This window comes from Vespa velutina, chromosome 14 (assembly GCF_912470025.1).
Source record: "Vespa velutina chromosome 14, iVesVel2.1, whole genome shotgun sequence".
Taxonomy (NCBI): Eukaryota; Metazoa; Arthropoda; class Insecta; order Hymenoptera; family Vespidae; genus Vespa; species Vespa velutina.
Genome location: NC_062201.1, coordinates 1471348 through 1491682, shown reverse-complemented (window position 1 = coordinate 1491682; position 20335 = coordinate 1471348). Strand labels below are relative to the sequence as shown.

Genomic DNA, 20335 nt, shown 5'->3' with positions numbered 1-20335 from the left:
TACTTTAAACTAAAATGATAATAATTCCGATCAAATGATTAATTTTATATAAAAAAAAAATCATTAATTATATAAAAATTATATTATATCATCAAATATTATTCTTATCAAATTCTTTGTTTTTAAACATGTCCCGATTATATATACATACATACATATATATATATACATATATATATATTTTTTTTTATATTGAAATGATGAAACCGATTAAAACGTTAATTTAATATCAGAAATTGATATTTTAAAAAAGAATAATTTGTATTGTTAAATAATTTTCTTCTTCAATTAATCGTCTTTAGATATATCGTTCTACATTGATTATGTTAAATAAATAAAAAAATACGATTATACCATAAACTTTATATTAAATAATTTTTGTAAGAAACAAAAATAATTTGTATTATCAAATATTTATCTTATATCTAATTAACAATTTATATATATATATATATATATATATATATATATATATGAAATCAACGTTTATATATATAATCTAATTGTGAATGTAATACGTTAGAGATAAATCTCGGTCATGACCGACATCTTCCTTACGGTGGTTACTAGAAAACAAGAACGTCGAGATTCTGACACGTTAAACGGACTCGGCCTTTTGTCCTAGGATCACCTCACTAACAAGAAGAACGAAGTAGTCGCATTTAACGAAGAAAAGGACAAAAGCGAGCGTAGATAATCGATAGAACTTATAATTAGGACATACCACATGTATATTCTCCTAACCAATACCTAATATTCACGTTCTTCGGAGACATAATAGTATCTATCTGGAACATAGTAACAATGACTACTGTTACATTATAACTTGCTTGACTCTTATTTATTTTACTATTCATTTCCTTCATTATTCGTGAATAGAAATAGAAGATGAACATTTTTTTTTTCTTTTCTTTTTTTTTTTTTTTTCAATTATCTCGAATAATATGAGATCATTGATTCATTGTAATAACACTCGTGTGAGATAAAAAGAGATAGAAAATGTTTTAACGTACAATTGTCATTGTAACGTGAAAAATCGATTGACTCTTATTTTATTGTCAATATTCTACTTTTGTTCTTGATCAGAAATAGAAGATGAAAATTTTCGATTATCTTGAAAATATATGATCATAATAGAATACATTCTAGCAACATACTCATTTGAGATAAAGAGAGATAGAAAATGTTGTAACAAAGGTTATCATTGTAACGTATCAGATCGATTGACTCCTATTTTACTATCAATTTTCTATTTTGTTCTTCGCCAGAAATAAAAGAATAATTTTCTATTATCTCGAAAAGTATACTATCGTAAATTTACTGTGGTAGCAATAATACGAGATAAAAAGAGAGATACAGAGAGAGAGAGAAAGAGAGAGAGAGAGAGAAAGCAATGTAACGAAAACTAATATTATGTTTCATAATTATTTTACTATTGATTATATCTATTTTGTTCATGATCAAAAATATAAGATGAAAAGTTTCGATTATCTCGAAAATATACGATCATTGGTTCACCATAGTAACACTCGTATGAAATAAAGAGAGATAGAAAATGTCGTAACATATTAAAGTTAATAATCTACCATGTAATACGTAGTATTAAAAAAAAAAAAAAAAAAAAAAAAAGAAGAGAGAAAAATTATTATTTTACTTACGTAAAAGATTGATTGGTTTTTACTTTTCTTCGTTACCCAAAAATGATAGATCAAAAATTTTTTCGATTATCTCGGAAAATATGCGATCGTAGATTCGCTGTCGCATTATTCATGTGAAAAAAAGAGAGAGAGAGAGAGAGAGAGAGAGAGAAAGAGAGAAAGTACTTTAACAAAAAATGATATTACTTTGGTCAAATTTTGATTACCTTACTATTGATTTTCTATTTTGTTCCTGATAAGAAATGAAATAAAGAATGACAATTTCCTATTATCACGAAAATATACGATTAACCATAGAAATAGTAAAAATGTCAGAGAGAAGATAAGAGAAGAGAATTTTAACATTTCATGGAATAATTCAGAGACATTGTGAACAGTCAAAGCGTTAACATTGCACCTGCTGCAAAACCGAATATGTTCGTTCATTATTTACTTCCGTCATTTCTCAATTCTCTCTCTTTCTCTTTCTCTTTCCCTGTATGTGATACTCGATCTAGTCCAACAAAAGTCCAAGAATGATATTCTCTGATGGTGATTTCGTTACATTTCTTAATATGTCCTTTGATTAAAGAGAAAATATGATAAAGAGAATGCAAAATAATCTCTTTGATAGTATCATTCAAACGCTTCTGGCAAATCCAGCGACAACGTTTTCTCGGAGAATGAAAAATGTATAAAAAAAGAAAAAAAAAAAAAAAAAAAAAAAAAAGAAAGAAAAAAAGCAGAAAAAGGAAAAAAAAAAGAATTTTAAAAAAAAAAAAAATAAAAAGAGAATAGAAAAATATAAAGTAATACAATTTTTCTTTTCTCTTGAAACAACGTCTCTTTCTCTTTTTGTTTCTTCCTTTTTTTTTTTTTTTTTTTTTTTTCTTTTTCTTTTTCATTTATTTTTTTATTCTTTTCCTTCATTGTTTTTCCTCTCTGTTCTTTCGCAAACACGATTCGACGCACATATAACTCACGTTTTTATATTATACACGTGCATACATACATATATATATATATATATATATATATATATGTATATATATATATATATATGTACGTATATATGAGTATGTATGTATAAATATAACTATAGATAGTAAATGTGCTTTTATTATACATATTATCGATCGGAGCATTTTACTGAAGTAACATTGCCGTGTCGTCGTGTAGCAGGTGCATTAATTGCTATAGTGATTATAGACTCGTTCCTGTTAATTAACGAAACTACATCGACGGACGTATTATCAAGCGAGAATAATTGATTGGTGTCTCTCTGTCTCTCTGTCTCTCTCTCTCTCTCTCTCTCTCTCTCTCTCTCTCTCTGTCTGTCTATATGTCTGCATCTGTCTCTCTCGTGCATATTAGAAGGGGCGAATACGATTTTCGTCTATCGATTCTTATAGAAAAATTAAAAGTATCACCGTATGATACGTTTATAAAAGATCGCGTGTAATTATCAATGAGAGAATAACTTTAAAAACATTATTAATTTGACATTAATTAATGAATAAAATTTCTGAAGAAACAAATATGAAAACAATGTGATCACTCGAGAGAAAACAGAATTATTTTCTTTTTTTTCTACTATCTAAGATTCAGACGGATAAAAGTGAGAAAGAAGAGAGAAGATAAGCAAGGTATTCCCTTCTCTCTCTCTTTTTTTTCTTTCCTTTCTTTCTTTTTTCCAACGAATCACCATATATCAGAATCAAAAACTATCCGTTCATATTTAATCGGGGATCGAGTGAAAAAAAAAAAAAAAAAAAAAAAAAACAAAAAGAACAAAAAAAAGAAAAACAAAAAAGAAAAAGAGAAAATAAAGAAGAAAGAAAAATAGTGAAATATAAAAAAATTAGTAGAAGAAAAACATCAAAAAAGGATATTTTTCATTGTACGTCAAACGCTATAGAACACACTGTAAATAGGAAAACGGAGGGGAAAGTAAATAAATGGTAGATATTTTGTTTCCTGAGAAACAAAGCCAAAACTCGTACGGTTTTGTTAGAAAGTTAACTTTTTGCCAATACTCTTTCTATCTCTCTTTCTCTCATTGTCAGCTTTTCAATGTATCAGTCGAGATCATCGAAAGAGAGAGAGAAAGAGAGACATTTCGCTCTTGCAAATTTATCGTAGCGAAGCGTGAAAATTTTATCTTCTTTTTATTCATCGTATATCTCCTATTATCCTTACTCGAGTTAAGGTCAAGGGGCAAATCGTTGACTGTACTTATATCCATCATCGATAACAGCCAATACATTTCCTTTACGCTGTGTTAGGTCACAGAGAACGATCAAATGAACGAACTGTTGTAACGTCGAAAGAAACAATATCGATTACCTCCATTTTTTCTCGATTATATGATTTATATATACACTTTTATATATGTGCATGTATATATATATATATATATATATGATACATGTATATGTATCATATCGATCGCGAATATTTTTTAAATATCACAAAATTAATTGAGAATATAAATTATGTGATAAAATAAAATTACATCTCGTAATAAAGTTTTATTTATACGCAACTAAACTTTTCGAAAAATTATTGTGCGTTATATTCAAAGGTAACATAAATTTTATAAATTTTTTTTTTGCTATATAATTTCGATAGAATTATTATAAAAAGTGATGGTACAGTTAATTAATGAAAAAGAAAGAAAAAAAAAAAAAATAGAAAGAAAAAAAGAAAAAGAAAAGAAGTTGAGAGAATTTTTGTACGATTAAACGACGATTTCGATTAAAAATTCGAATTTATCTGTTATAATTTTTCTACAATCTAATTTCGTAATTTTATCAGAGAAAAATAGAAAGAGAGAAAGAGAGAGAAAACTAGCGATTAATTATAATTATACTATACTACATTATATACTATAACACACTGTAGAAGTAAAATTATTCGAGTAGTTATTTCGTCTGTTCTTTCTTTTCTTCCTTTTTTTTTTTTTTTTTTTTTTTTTTGAAACAAATATTACCATTTCTTATCACGAAGTATAGTATCTTAACTGTAACTAAACTTTTCTTCTATAATATACATAGCATTAAGGAATTATCGAGTTTCTTTCGTAAAGATTTTTTTCTTATTTTCCTCTTTTTTTTTTTCTTCTTTTATTTTTCTTTTGTTTTTTTTTTTTTTTTTTGATCATTTTTTCTTCTATCTTTTTCTTTTCTTCTATACAAACCCGTTATCTGTTAGCAAGAGGATTCAAATTTCGATGGAGTTTAGTTTTTGCTGGTGATGCTATTTTGGAATACGAAAAGATGACGGGAAAGAACGTAAATAGGATATTAAGACGATGTTGCCCGACTTTTCAGATTTATCGTTCGCTCTTAAATAGATATGCACGTTCACATAACAGCCTTGACCTGACCAAGCCAGAAAACCACTAAAGTGACTCAACCAAGACACACAATGTCACGAGTTCGCGAACGATGTTTCATAATTTATCAAATAGTATAACGATCATCTATGTGTTTGCGTTAATCTATTACTTTACTTGCATATATATACTTATACATATACATATATATATATATATATATATATATATATATATATATATATATGTATACACACTAGAAATTTTCTTCGAAGAGTTCATAGACAAAGCAGCATGAAAATTATTATTATTATTATTATTATTATTATTATTATTATTATTATTATTATTATTATTATTATTATTATTATTAAACAGGGAATGAGTTAGGATAGCAAAACAATAGCGTAGAATAATATTGTATGTTTAACGTTTAGATAGTTCAATGAATATGTTTACTCAATGATAAAGGTAATCAAGCAAATATCATGATTAAATTTATGTTATCGTCAATTAATATTGCTTTCTCCAAAGAGGAAAACAGTTGCATATATTTGTTTGTCCGGTTCATTTATCCGAATATACGTTGTATTATCGATCGATAATAGTTTAATATAAGCTGATTATAACCAATTTCTAATAGGCACGAGAGTAATGGGAAATGTGAATAAAAGCGGGTCATTGACTTCGTAAAAAGATAAAAGAGAGGATAAGAGAGAAGATTCCTTTTCTCTCTCTCTCTCTTTCTCTCTCTCTCTCTCTCTCTCTCTCTCTCTCTCTCCCTCCCGTAATTTATTTCTATTCTAGAGAAGTTTGAAATTCTTGAAATTCTAGTAACTTCCCATGAGGCAATTCCATTCCATATAGGAAATTATTTGACGTAAATATATTTATGACGTCGATTAAACATGTTCTACGATGCACATCCATCAGATGGAAGATCTGAAAGATATTTTGAAACTTTTCGTTAAATTCTTTCTATTCCCATGTCTCGAACGTTGAACGTCTCGATGTCGTTTCTTGTTCTTTATTTATTTATTTAATTTTTTTTTTCTCTCTTTAGTTCGACATTTTGACGTTTCTCTTTCATTATATCGAAAAGTTTTCATTATATCCTCTAGAAGGCTCGATTTATTCGATATCGTCATTCGCACGAGATCGACGATGGTATTCCAAGGGGAGGAGGAATAAAGAGAGGGGAGGTGAGATTGGTGGGGGAGTGGGGGGGGGGACGGGTGGTGGTAAAAGGAAAATGAAAAAACGAATGAATAAACGATGACGCTTCGAAGTTAAGCCTTTAGAAATTGAATTTTATTTCGCGAGAAAATTATGATTAAAGTTTTAAGTTAAGCAAGTTAAACGTTTAAACGTTGAGTTAAAGAGTAACCAGCAGATAACTAAGAAGTATATGGCACTCGCGAGACCATCTAAACGAGCGAGGTCTATTACTTTCTTCTTCTTTTTTTTTCTTTTTTTTTTTTCATTTTTATTTCAACCCCCTTCACACAGGGATTAAATAGTACATCCGGACGAAAGAACGGAGAAGGAATTTCAATATTATACAGATCCTTTTAACCCTTCTTTTAACGTCATAATATAATTTCGATCTCGCACACGCTTATACCGTCTGTATATTTTTTCTTTTCTTTTTTCTTTTTTTGGTTTTTTTTTGTCTTTCTTTTTTTCTTTTTTTTTTCTTTTTTTTTTTTTGTTTTTTTTTTTTTGTATATAAGCACAGATTGTAGGTCAAACGTTCGTAGATTATTTTTTAAATATCTATCTAACTCCTTTCTCGAGATCTTTTTCGTTGCTTGTGAAAAATTTTTTTTGCTCCATTGACCCTTCAACCGTGCAATTTTAACATTTGGAAGGAAGAAAAGCAAAGGAAAAAATAGTAAACAAAAGAGAAAGGATCAATTCAAAGAGTATCGAAATGGTTCGTAATTAATTTTTTGAATCATGGCCTGGCATAAGTTATTACAATTTGTAATTGTTGATGAACAATTATGATTAAAAATTCTTTCGTTATTAATTTTCTTTCAGATGAGAAAAAATTCTCATGGGATTTTTAATTGAGATAAACATTGAATTTTTCATCACGCCGATTCTCCATGAGTTTAAACTATCCTTGATAAACGTACCTAAGCTATATTAATTATTTCAATATTTAATTAATTCAATAACAATATTACGCCCACACACACTTGGGAAAACTCTGCGCCATGTACGAAAGTACGCTAATTTATTTATGCGATCCTTTTATTTCGACCGAAAAAAAAGAAAAAAAACCAAAAACGAAGGGAAAAAGAAAAAAGAAAAAATAGGACAACGTGATAAAAAGGAAAAAAATTGAAATATCAAAAATAACATTGTACTGAAATTATAACTTTCCGTACGATCAAATTGTATAATTATTTTTAATAATCAAATTAGCTCTTGTTATATTATATAATTAAAATATTATCTATCGATTTATAATAACGAATAAATATTTTTTTCCAGACACGGCAAAATTGTTCCTAATTTACATTTTAACGTTTCAATAATGACGTTCGATTTAATTATTAAAACAAACAATTAAACGACCGAGTTGGTCGTGAAAGAAAAAAAAAAAAAGAAAGAAGAAAAAAGAGAAGGAGAAAAAAAAGAGATATGATAACTCGATTTTTATTTTAAATTCGACCATCGCTCGGGGAGAAAGGGAACTCTCTTTCTCTCTCTTTCTCTCTCTCTCTCTCGCGCGCACGCGCGCGCTAAATTTATAAATAAATCGGAACAATGGGGGAGATCATTAAGCTTGATATAAAAATTAACTGAAAGTTGTCGAAAGTCGAACAAGAATCAACTGGGGAATTTATAAATAACCAGTCGCATGGGAAACCATTTCCGGCATCACCGTCGACAATTATATTACATTTATACTCATTTCCATTTACGTTTTTATATGCATCTACGAGTTATATACAAAAAAAAATATATATATATATATATATTTATTTCTTTTATTTTCATAATGCATTTTGACGACCTCCCTATTTTTTTCTCTTTACCTTTGTAATCCTTATCCTAGAACGTTACAACTTCGAGAATATTTTAGTATCGTGAGCACAATCGTATTATCTTATTTTAATCTGATGAAAATCTGACGACGGAACAAAACAAGATGATAACGAAGAAATTAAAAGAGAAAAGAAAGGTAAAAAAAAAAAAAAAACAAATAGGACAAATAAAGGATAAATCAATTCTTAATAATTTTTTTTTCCTTCCCTTCTCTCGAAAAGAATTCCCATCAACGATATATTCGCCGGCGGCCATTTAATCGAATGAAAAAAAAAATAAAAAAATAAAAAAGAAGTAATCTCTTTGTTTTCACTGTTTCGATGTTTTTATTCGAAATGTATCATAAAGAAATGGGATAGTATTTAATAATGGAAACGTCATAACTGCGTGGAATACCTTATTTTTAAATTGAAATTTGTGGCAATGAAAAAAACCGGACAAAGCTAACGAAAAGGTAAAAGGAAGGAAAGAGAAAAAAAAAAAAAAAGGGAAAAATGCTACAAAATGTTTTGATTTATCTGAACGTACGTATTTACGTAGGTAAAAATATTAGAAATAAAATTAAACTGGTCAAAACTTTTTGATGAAGTATTAAAGGAAAAAAATAAATAAATAAACAAATAAAAGAAAAAAGAAAGAAGAAAAAAGAAAAAAAAATCGCATAACTATGTAATTAGCAAAAAAAAGAACACACACACACGATATTAAATCATCCGATGATTTAAAATTCACCGTAAAAAATTTATTTGTCAAGAAGATCTTTCAATAGAATAACAAGAATTTCAAATATCCATTTTAAATATTCCATTAAAAGTACGTCGGAACAAAGAAAATGTAATATTACAAATCCGAACAAAATTTATTAAAGTATCTTCGAACGTATACATACGATAAAATCTAAATCACAATGTAAATTGACATTATCAACATTTAATTAACACCAAATAGAATAATTCATTCTATGAATAACTAATGTCAATGTGACCGTGAAATGTTTGAAAAAAAAAGTGAGAAAAAGAAAAAGCAAAAAAAAAAAAAAACAGAAGAATTATAAGAATTAATATCGTGATAACGTGTTTCAATTACATTTACGTCAGAACGAATGTAATCTAATTAATAATATAATAGTTTCGTAAATGTTTCGTTAATAACAAACAAATGAAACAAGTAATTTCTAACGATAGAAATTTCATCTTGATAAGGACATAACTTTAATGATTAATAATAACACGTAAAATATTAGAAGTTAGAGAAAATAGTTTCGTCGTAATTAATTTGCCATCAAAGTTGAAATTCATCTTTCTCTCTCTCTCTCTCTCTCTCTCTCTCTCTCTCTCTCTCTCTCTCTCTCTCTCTCTCTCTCTCTCTCTATCTATCTATCTATCTATTTTTGTTTATCTATCTTTCTCTTTTCCTTTTTTCATTTCTATTTCTCGAGTTATAACAATTTCGAGTAAGTCGTGCGAGAGCTTCATTTATGGCATCGTAATTTTGCCATAATGTCGAAGCAAGGATAATCATGCGAGAATCCTTTACTACTGTAATGCCAGTAGTAAAGGTAAAGCATAACTCCGTCGCTTACTCCTCTCCGATAGTTCTCGTAAAAGGGGATGAAGGACGCGGCGATCCGTATAAAAAAAAAAAAAAAAAAAAAAAAAAAAAAAAGTAAAAAGAAAAGAAAAATCGAAGGAAAAAAAGTACTTGAGAGAGGATGCATATTTTTTTTCTTTTCCTTCTCTTTTTTTTTCTCTTTTATTTTTTCTTTTTCTTTTTTCTTTTTCCTTTTTTTAATTTCTTTTCTTCGAATCGACTGCAAAGATTCTTCAAGCAGTACATCGAAATATAAATATCTTTTTATTTTAATAATTATAAATTTTTTATTTATTTTAATATTTATAAATTTTCTTTGTTTTTTTTTTTTCTTCTTTTCTTTTTTTTTTTTTTTCCTTACCTACGTCTGATATTTTATACTTAATAATTAAATATAATATTAAAAATTATCCTCTAAAATAATATAATTAAAAATCGTCAGAAGTTTTCCAATGATAAACATGTATCATTAATTAAATCGTTTTGGATATCTCGTTAACGATAACTATAAGGACTACGTCATTGTCATTAATTTTTATGATAAATTAATTTAATGAATCTCCCTACGGTTCATCTTGTCTATCCCATTTTTCATAATTATCCCGTTCGTTCGGGAAATAATAATAATCGAAAAAAAAGTCCATCCATATTAACGAGTTTTTCCTTACGAATGTTAATCGATGAAAGTGTCTTAAAAGAATCTTACCATCATTATCATTATCATTATCATTATCATTATTATTATTATTATTATTATTATTATTATTATTATTATTATTATTATTATTATTATTACTATTATTATATCAGGGGTTCTCAGTAACATTTCTCGAAGAATTTTTATTTTATCGATAGTAGCAGTAATACTACAATAAATATATATCAATTAATTAGTAGCCTACTTTGCGTTTTCTTTAATTAATTTACTTTTATCGAAAAAAAAATACGTTTTAATACGAACGAACGAACGAACGAATGAACATAGCTGCTCGAGGGGTTGTCGAAAGTGAAGAAAAAAAGAAAAAGAAAGAAAAAGAGTAAGGCTTACTTGTCTTAGGTTAATAAAAAAAAAAAAAAGAAAGTGAGAAGAAGAAAGGAAAAAAAGGACAAACGAATCGAAAGATTGTTCTCTTTCTTTATTTCTTTCTTTACTTCTCTCTTTCTTTCTCTCTCTCGCTCTCTTTCTATTTCTCTCTCTTTCTCTCTCTCTCTCTCTCTCTCTCTCTCTCTCTCTCTATCTCTTTCCATTTCTTCATCTTCTATTTGATTCATAAGTAAGACACGAATAATACCATTGTTCAATAGCACTATTTATTGAACGAATGTGTACAAGTAAGAACTTATTTCAACAGAAAAAAAAAAAAAATGAGACGACTACATTGATCGTATTCAATGTTCTTCTCTTCAACATTAACGCCCTTCAAGATTCTTGTCAATTAATCATTAATTTACGACGTGAGATTCGTAAAAGAAATCCATAAATTTATCTATCTATCCTCATTTCAATGGTTCATCGAAAATTTCTCATTCGAATAAAATTTTATCGGTTAATTTATCATCCGATATATATAATTACATTTGTTCGAAGAATTTCTTTTCTTTCCTTTCTTTTCTCCATTTTCTTTTTCTTTTCAATTTACATTCGCATTACATCGTCCGTTTTTAATAATCGTCTCGCGAGTTTTTTCCTTCCGATATTCAAGACGACATCGGATACATTAAATCAAGACGATCATGCGTTTAAATTAAAATCGTCCCTTTATTAGATTAAATTCTATCGTAGTCATTTATTCTCTGTGTATTTAAAAAAAAAAAAAAAAAAAAAAGAAGAAAAAATACTTCTAATCTTGAGAAAATAGCTACGCGCAGCAAGAAATAAATAAGATGCAAAATATCTTGGATATAATATGTTAAGCAGAGAGTGAGAGGGATAAAAAAAAAGAGAGAGAGAGAGAGAGAGAGAGAGAGAGAAAGAGAGAGAACTGATCGACTTTTTCATTCGTCAAACTTCGAAAATAATATAATATTTTCGAATAAATTATTTTGGATTCGTTCGCGTTAAAAATACATCGTACATTTTTAATTGAATTATCTTTATAGATACGTATTCTTATTCTATGTTATATATAAGATGGATACTTCCGATATTGATCAAATAGTCAATCCAAAGGAAGAAGTAATTAATATGCAAATCGTCGAACATATAATATATTCAAGAAGAAAAGAGATAAATAGATAGATAGATAGATAGATAGATAGAGAGAGAGAGACAGAGAGAGAGAGAGAGAACTAATCAACTTTCACTCACCGTGACGTTTAGAAAAAAAAAAAAAAAGAAAAAAACCTTTTCGAATAAATTTCTCGGAAGTGAAATATCTATAATAAATTCAGAGAAAATAATCAACATCATGAAGTAATTAATAATGCAAAACTTTTAACGCATAATGCACTTAAGAGACAAAAATAGAAAAAGAAAGAGAGAGAGAGAGAGAGAGGACTGATCGACTTCTATTAATCAAGAAATTGAAAAGAAAAAGAAAAAAAGGGAAAGAGAGAAAAAGAGAGAAAAAGAGAAAGAGAGAGAGAGAGAGAGAGAGAGATAGAGAGAGAAACAGGAGGGAAAAAAGAAATGAATCTTTGTCGAGTAAATTCCAGGTTGGTTTCGACGGAATGAAAGAAACAAGAAGAAAAAAGAACAAAAAAGGAAGAAAGAAAAAAAAAAAAAGAAGAAAAAAGAGAAACAAGAAGAAAAGAGGGAGAAAAGTAAGAGGAAGAAAAAAGGATGAAAAACAAAAGAAGAAAGAAAAAAACTCTTAAAGAATCGATTTGCGTTTAGATCGTTTGTGTTACAGGACCCCCGTACTCCTCACCCCACCACCTCCACCATCACCACCACCCCCCGCCCTCCGATCTATAAAGAATGTGACTCGATATATTATCAAAGGAAATGTAAAATAAAAAAAAAATATCTCGGTCGATCGTCATCTTCCTGTTTCAAAAGGTGTTTATAAGGACAAGGGGAAAGGGAGCGGCAAGCAGGAGGAGGGGAAGGGATGATAGAAAAGGATGAACGCAACGTGCGACCTTTTGAACAAAAAAAATCGATGATGCTTTTACTCGCGACGCGTTAACATCTCATCCTCCTCTTCTTCTTCTCCCTCTCTCTCTCTCTCTCTCTCTCTCTCTCTCTCTCTCTCTCTCTCTCTCTGATACACACTTATAACACAGACACAAGCACGTTCTCTTTTTCTCTCTCCCTTTTAGTCGGTCGCACATCGTTCACTTGTGTTTTTAAAAAGTCGACGATGAAAATTTCTCTCTTTCTTTTTTTCTTTTTCGTTTCGTTTCTTTTCGAAAAAGAAAGAAACGAGATAATTACTTACACGTACCACGAGAAGCTTGACTCGTTTCGAGAAATATTCAAACTGAAATGTATTTGAACTAACAGGAGACCCCTTTACTCATAGTATTCTTTGACATTAATAAATGCACGAATACATGTTTGCCTTTATGATAGTTTAACATGTTATACATATATATATATATATATATATATATATATATATATATATACACATATGTCGAAGTACATCGAAAAGCTACAGGATCACTTTTAACATTTTTCGAAAAAATACTGTATGCAGGTAACGTATGTAAATAAATGTATATATGTATATTTATGTGTTCCTGTATGTATATATGTAAATGTCCATATATTTTTTTCGAGATAAGACGTGATACAAGGAAAAAGCACAAAAAAAAAAAAAGGAAAATAAAAAAAAAATATACCAACCATTCTTGTTATACCCCCGTCGTTTGTTCGTCATTTTTGTCGTCGATTAAATAATTTTTTTTATCCAGTCTATTATGACCATTCTAAATTTCCAATTTCTTTTGTTCTTCTCCTTGTCTTTATTTGTCTCCTTTCTTTGTACTTCGTTCTTTTCTTTTTCTTTTTTTTCTTTTTTCTTTTTTGCTCCCCTTTTTTCCTTTTCATACGTACACATATATGTACCCGTGTATATTATTATTTTTTATCTTTTCAAAGATAAAGTGCAAGGACGAAATAAGAAAAAAAAAAAAAGAAAATACTCGAAGAAACGTCCATTTTTATATTTTCTCGTTCGTTCCTTTTTATTTTCCTTCTTCTTTCTTTTTTTCTTTACTACTCTTCTACGGCTTCCTTAGTTTCTCATCAGTTTATAGCAGATACTTTGGTAAGGAAAAACGATAAACAACGCGGTACTCCTGTAATATCGTGGCAATGTTTATCATTGTCTAAGGACGCCTACAAGAACGACGTTATAAAGCTCACTAATATAAAGGACGATTAATAAACATCAGAAAAACGAGTATGACGGTTTGCATATAGTCAAAGTTTATTTACAGTAGGATATAGATATAAGTATTATATTTATTATTATTTGTCTCTAAATTAACAGAAACATAACTATAGTTGTTAAATAATTTAAGTCGATCGGTAATATCCCATTTTTCTTTTCGACGATTAAATTATAGTACTTTTAACCCTCTATGGGCCGAATTTTTGTTTTAAATCCTAAAAAAATGGGAGAACGAAGAATCAGCAATTATAAACCTATATATGCAAATGAAAAAAAAAATAAAAAAAATAAAATTTTTTTTTTATTTCAAGTTGATGAGCCTAGCAACGGTCATAAATATTATATTGATTGTCTTGACAACGTTATAGAATTAAGATTGATGCGCAATCTCATGAATAAAGCTATAATTATTTGATAAAATCTCGATAAATTAAAATGTGACCTGAAAGTTACACGGGCCCATAGAGGGTTAATTTTTTTTTATTTTTTATCTTTATTTTTTTTTTTTTTTGTTTTACATTTCAAGTATCTCTTTTAATCTTACGTATTATCAAAAAGGAAGAAGAAAAAAGAAAAAAAAAAAAGCAAGAGGAAAACAAAGCTTAAACTTTGAAAAACTTTAAAAAAAAAAAAAAATATCCTTGTGATTTGTTCGATAATTACATGTCGAAATTGAAATACGATGAAAGTATAAAAATATAATATAATTTTTTTCATATATTTATATATTTTCTTTTGTTTATACGTAAATGCATATACACGTGTATCGTAAATGCACATTTTTATTTATACGAATTTTGCGCGTCTCATTTATCAATCTAAAAGCCCGAATTTATTTGACCTCGACAAAATTCGAAATATCGAAACTCGATGAAAGAATGAGAATAAATGATTTTTCATTTATGGTAATATAAATTTTGATATATATATATATATATATATATATATATATATATGTATATATTTTTTTTTTATTTGTACGTAGATGTGCATACACATGTATCCGTAAATGTACATTTTTATTTATATGAATTTTGCATGTTTCATTTATCAACCATAAATCCGAATTTATGTGACCTCGACGAAATTCGAATATCGAGAAGCATCGAAACGTGATAAGAAAAAATTTTATAATTTTGACAGATCATAACAGTATTAATTTCGTAAGTGTTTTTTTTTTTTCTTTTTTTTTTTATATATATATATGTAATATAAATTCGTACACATATGTATTTTATTATATTTGTATATAATAAAATTTCTTATAGATGAAAAATGTTACGTCACGTCGAAAACGTATTTATCCAGTATTTATCTTTCGATCGAATAAACAAATCTTTGATCGTCAAGTACATTATTTTAAATTACTCGTGATAATTTTTCTTAGTAGGGAATAAGTTTGCAGAAGATCGATCGACAAGTTTGTGAGATAAAACGTTTTTTAATATTAACCGTTTCTTCAAAATGATGGATAATAATTTGATAAGAAAAATTTTTCAATGAGATGCAACGAATTCAAAATGAGATCGAAATGTTTCCTCACGAGTAACAAATAGGAAGAAAAAAATATATGTATATACATAAAATAATACACGAGGATAAAGTTTCTTTCAAAGAAAAATTCGATAAAAATTTTTATCAAATTGTTAATTCGATTTTTTTTCTCTATTTTTTTTTTCTTTTTTTTTCTATGAATCCATAGAGAGAGATCATTTAACCCTTATTTTTTATCGATGAACGATAAACACGATTATTCGGACATACGAATCGATGTTTAATGTTAGATAAAATATATTTACTGACACGATCGATACGTCTTTCAATTTGTCAGGGAAATGTTTGATCGCGTTAAATGTCGATAACTCGATTTTTACGGCTTATGGAAATATTCAACATACATTGAATGTGATTGACGAAAGGACGATAAAATCGATAGCCTTTTAGCATGGAATAAGCTCTTAATCGGATATTATCAGGAACAATTTTTTTTTTCTTTCTTTTCTTTATTTTTTCTTTTTTTGTCCTTTAAATTGTTGCGATGATCGTTAATTTTTTTTATATTCCATCTTCTTAACAAAAAAAAGAAAAAAAAAAAAAAAACACAAAACAAAACAAACGCAAATATTCTTCAACAAATATCTACAAAATTGATGTACATATATATATATATATATATATATATATATATATATATATATATATAATTTATTATTTAATTTCATTAATAAATTTATATACATGTATATGGATTATTTAATACGGTTATATATTAAAACGTTAAATTAATTCTTCCCCATAAATAAGATTTTGATAAAGCTTCAATAACGAAAGCACAATCTAATATACGATAGAGAATTTTAATCGTTTTGACGATCTATCGATCGAGATAAAAAATAAAAAAGAGAACTAAGGAAGAAAAAAGGAAAATAAAATAAAATAAAATAAAAAGAAAAAAAAAACAAAAAAAAAAACAAAAAAAGAAAAACAAGAAAATATGCTTAATGAGTCGGTATCCAGAAAATATTTGTCAACGAATGTCGAAGCATTGATGCATTATTATATGATTTCCATTTATGATTATCGTAAAGCTTGATCGGAGTATTAATTTCGAATTGATTTATGAAAGTATTAACGTTGATTTCACCATTGAAAATATATGTCAACGTAATTTCGATAGTGATTCACAATATTTGATATTCGTGAGAGAACTCGAGAAAATATACCGAATGAAGTAGTCGGTGAAGAATGAACTATATTGGTCAGACGTAGCAACACTTGATAGAGTCGATGATTGGTCAGACACATTCTCGACATTGAGTAGTCAGGTTGGATCGCTCGAAAGAATGGAAAAATCGAAAAATAGTAAAACTTCAAGTGAAGACAATGGAAGACCATTTTCTTTTTGACGTTTTCTTTCTCTTTCAATTTTTTATTTTTTTTATTTTATATATATATATATATAAACAACGCAATCTTCTTAATGGAAAAAAAAGAGAGAGAGAGAGAGAGAGAAAGTAAAATATTTAAACCTCGTTTTAATAATTTAAATCGAACCTATCGATTGACCATATTATTAATTAAATTTAGAAATTTTATCGTTATAATCGTAATTATATTGATCCATTCCATTTATTTTATTTTAACAAAAAGAAGAAACATAAATTAATTATAACGATTATTAATTGTTAAATAGCATACTGTTTGTTTTATATTATTATTATCATTATTATAATTGAACGATCGTCGTTTGCGTTATCGAAGGAAATATTTTATTTGACGTTACTCGATTTTATGGGCAATTAATTCGAGAGAAAATTTTAATCATCGATGGTTTTTATGGTTCGACTGAAAAGACCATAACAAATGAACGCGTTAAAATTCATACGGCTAACATATTTTGACGAAAATATTCATTAATACGAATTTACGATATTTAGTTTACGTAACTACGATATTTAGGAAAGCTTTTCGAACGGGTAATTTATGTTTTTTTTTTTTTTTTTTAGTTTTTTTTCTTCTTTTTTTTTTATTTTTTTTTTTTTTCTTTCCTTCTTTCTCGTTACCCATCAATAATTTTTTCGCAGTGAAATTTGAAATTCTTTTTCACGAACGGAAAGGGAAAAAATATCAAAAAAGAAGGAAAGAAAAAAAAAATACGAACAAAAAAAGATAAAAAGCAATAAAGAGAGAGAGAGAGAGAGAGAGAGAGAGAGAAACTCGTGCATAAATCTGTTGCTCCAAAATTCGTTACATTTACACGCAATAGATATTCGAGTATCATCGATTTAAAACTGAAATTGATTTCCGGTCGGATGACCGATATCATATAAAATATGATCAAACATAACTATATATATATATATATACACGCATATATATGTATATAATATAGAATAGATATATAATATGTTCTTGAAAAAGTAAGTAAAAAAAATATTGCAGTAATTAAAAAAGGCGTAAATTTCATTTTGATTTTCTAACGTTTCTAACGTTTAATACAAACTAACGAAATGTGCACAAACACTTGTCGCACAAAGTATCATCCTTTTTTCCGGGAACGAATGTATGTTACTATTTAATGGTTTCTTTCGGTCGTAAATAAAATAAATCTAAAGAAAAAGAAGAGAAGAAAAGAAAAAAAGAAAAAAGAAAAACAAATAAGAGGAAGAAAGGAAACATGTTACGGATTAAAAGTGCGAGAGAATTTTCCCGCCTTTTATTACAATATTATTCGTACGCGAGTTGTAAGTAAGTATTATACTTATTTTCATTGAAATAAGAGAGAAAAAGGAGGAATAGTAGTTAGAACAAAAAAGAAAAAAAAAGAAAAAGAAAGAGAGATATCAAGGAAACGGAGGAGAGAAAAATGATACGAGTGAGTGAGAAACCGAGCTTGTCGTTTTCTTTTTTTTTCTTTTTCTGTTTTTTTTTTTTTTTTTTTTTTTTTTTTTGTACAAATTTCTTTGGATTCATCTCAGCTTTCCGCATAAGAATAAAAATACGCGACATTCGAACCACCAAGCGTATAAATACATTCGAACGAGAGAGGAGGGCTCAAAGAAAGAAACGCGAAAAAAAAAAAAAAAAAAAAAAAAAAAGAAAAAAAAAGAAGAAAAAAAGAGAAAAAGAAAAAGATAAAACATCGACAAAAGTTTACAAAGGTAATACGTACTTGTTTATCAGGTTCTTTCCCTTTAGCGGTGATAAGACGATCGCAATAGCAGCCCTCTAGCAAAACGACACCGCTTGGCCGTGAGCAGGTATCGTTTTCGTAATAGAATAGTAGATTCTGAAATAGTAAGTATCAGCCAACGTTAGATTGATATCCTCGTCAAATTATTAGATCAAATACAATGGTACGAAATAAATGTGATAATATTTTAAATTTATTATTTTTTTTTCTTTTCTTTTTTCTTCGTTCCTTTTTCTTTTTATTTATTTTTCACTCTTCATCCAACTATAGATTCACGTCGATCGATTTGTATTACTTGTTATTGTCTTTTTTTCTTTTTCTTTTTTTTTTTTTTTTTTTTTTTTTTATCCTAAATTATACGAACGATGACAAATAGACCGGAAGAGAAATGTTTGGATTGTTCATGGATTAGAAATAAAAAGAAAAAAGAAAAAAAAAAAAAAAAGAAAAAAAAGAAAAAAAAAAAAAAACAAAGAGAGAATTCATAGCGATGCATAAAATAAATATTGTTTTAACGATCGATTTATTATCGTATTGAGCTTGTGCACAAACACATAAATACATTCACTATTCATTTATATTTTTCTTATAGTCTGTAGTAATCGTTAAAAAATTATAGGATATCGAAATCTCTGTGTCTTTCTATATCTTTCATTTTCATTCTAAATGATAACTCTCACCTGATACAAGACGAACCATCGTAATTGCCACTTGGCAGAATCAGCGGTCCGTTTGTGTAAATATCCGTTCAACGAATTATCGTAATGGGCTCTCTCCGAGAGCATCACTAGCTGAGAGTCGTTTACCCTCACTGAAACATACAAGAAAACGTAATATATTGTTAGAGTTTATCTAAATGATCATTGTTGAGTTCTAAACAGTGATACCAATGAAAATCAATAAAATGAATATTTTAATTTGATCCGTATTATATTTCTATCATCGAATTACATTTTAAATTACATATACCTTTTATATATATATATATATATATATATATATATATATATATATATATATATATATATATATATAAAATTCACGTAATAAATTATCATTAAAGAAAAAAAAGAGAAATAATAAATACAAGTATATATTGCATCGATATTATTTTCCTGTTTCATTTTTTTTTTTTGTTTTTTTTTTTTTTTTTTTTTTTTTTTTTTTTACTTTTTCATATAGATACACAAAAATATAATTGTATTCTTTATTGTTTGTATAAAAATGATCATTATCAAACAGATAATTCGTCGTTAAACACGCGCGTTTACGATTATTGATCGTAGTAAAAAAAAGAAGAAAAAAAAGGAATATTAAAGGAAAAAAAAAGAAAAAGAAAAGTCGCAAGCATATCTCGGAGGATGTACCTTTTGCGAATTAATTTTTATCCTTTTAATTTTTATCCTAAAAAAAATTAATAATATATTTTATTATTAATTTTTTTTTAAGATTTATTTATTTATTTTTTATTATAATATGGTGCATTCGACGAAAATGAAAATTAAACGGTACGTCGTCGTAAAAATGTAAAGTCTAATTTTACGCTCGGTTTCCTTTCGTTTGAACTAACATAAGATTGAAATAAAGCGGGAAAATGTGAAAAGTAAAATAAGATAAACGAGAGGACATTGTTCTTCGTTCTCTTTGTTTAAATCTTGGATTGTTCATTACGTCG

General features: G+C 27.5%; 1 protein-coding gene across 5 annotated transcripts in view; it reads right to left on the bottom strand.

Moving 5' to 3' along the window:
- The window catches only part of LOC124954022 (ras-specific guanine nucleotide-releasing factor 2-like), a 69927-nt gene that overhangs the window by 45893 nt on the left and 3699 nt on the right, over nucleotides 1-20335 (bottom strand). For all 5 annotated transcript variants that reach the window (XR_007102413.1, XM_047506224.1, XM_047506221.1 and 2 more), the window contains exons 3-4: nucleotides 19341-19471; nucleotides 18640-18756 (exon numbers count right to left, since the gene is read on the bottom strand). Coding sequence is in view for 4 of the 5 variants with exons in the window: in XM_047506224.1 (XP_047362180.1) it covers nucleotides 18640-18756; nucleotides 19341-19471 (248 nt within the window). In the remaining variant the exon portion in view is untranslated. The remainder of the gene's footprint in view (nucleotides 1-18639; nucleotides 18757-19340; nucleotides 19472-20335) is intronic.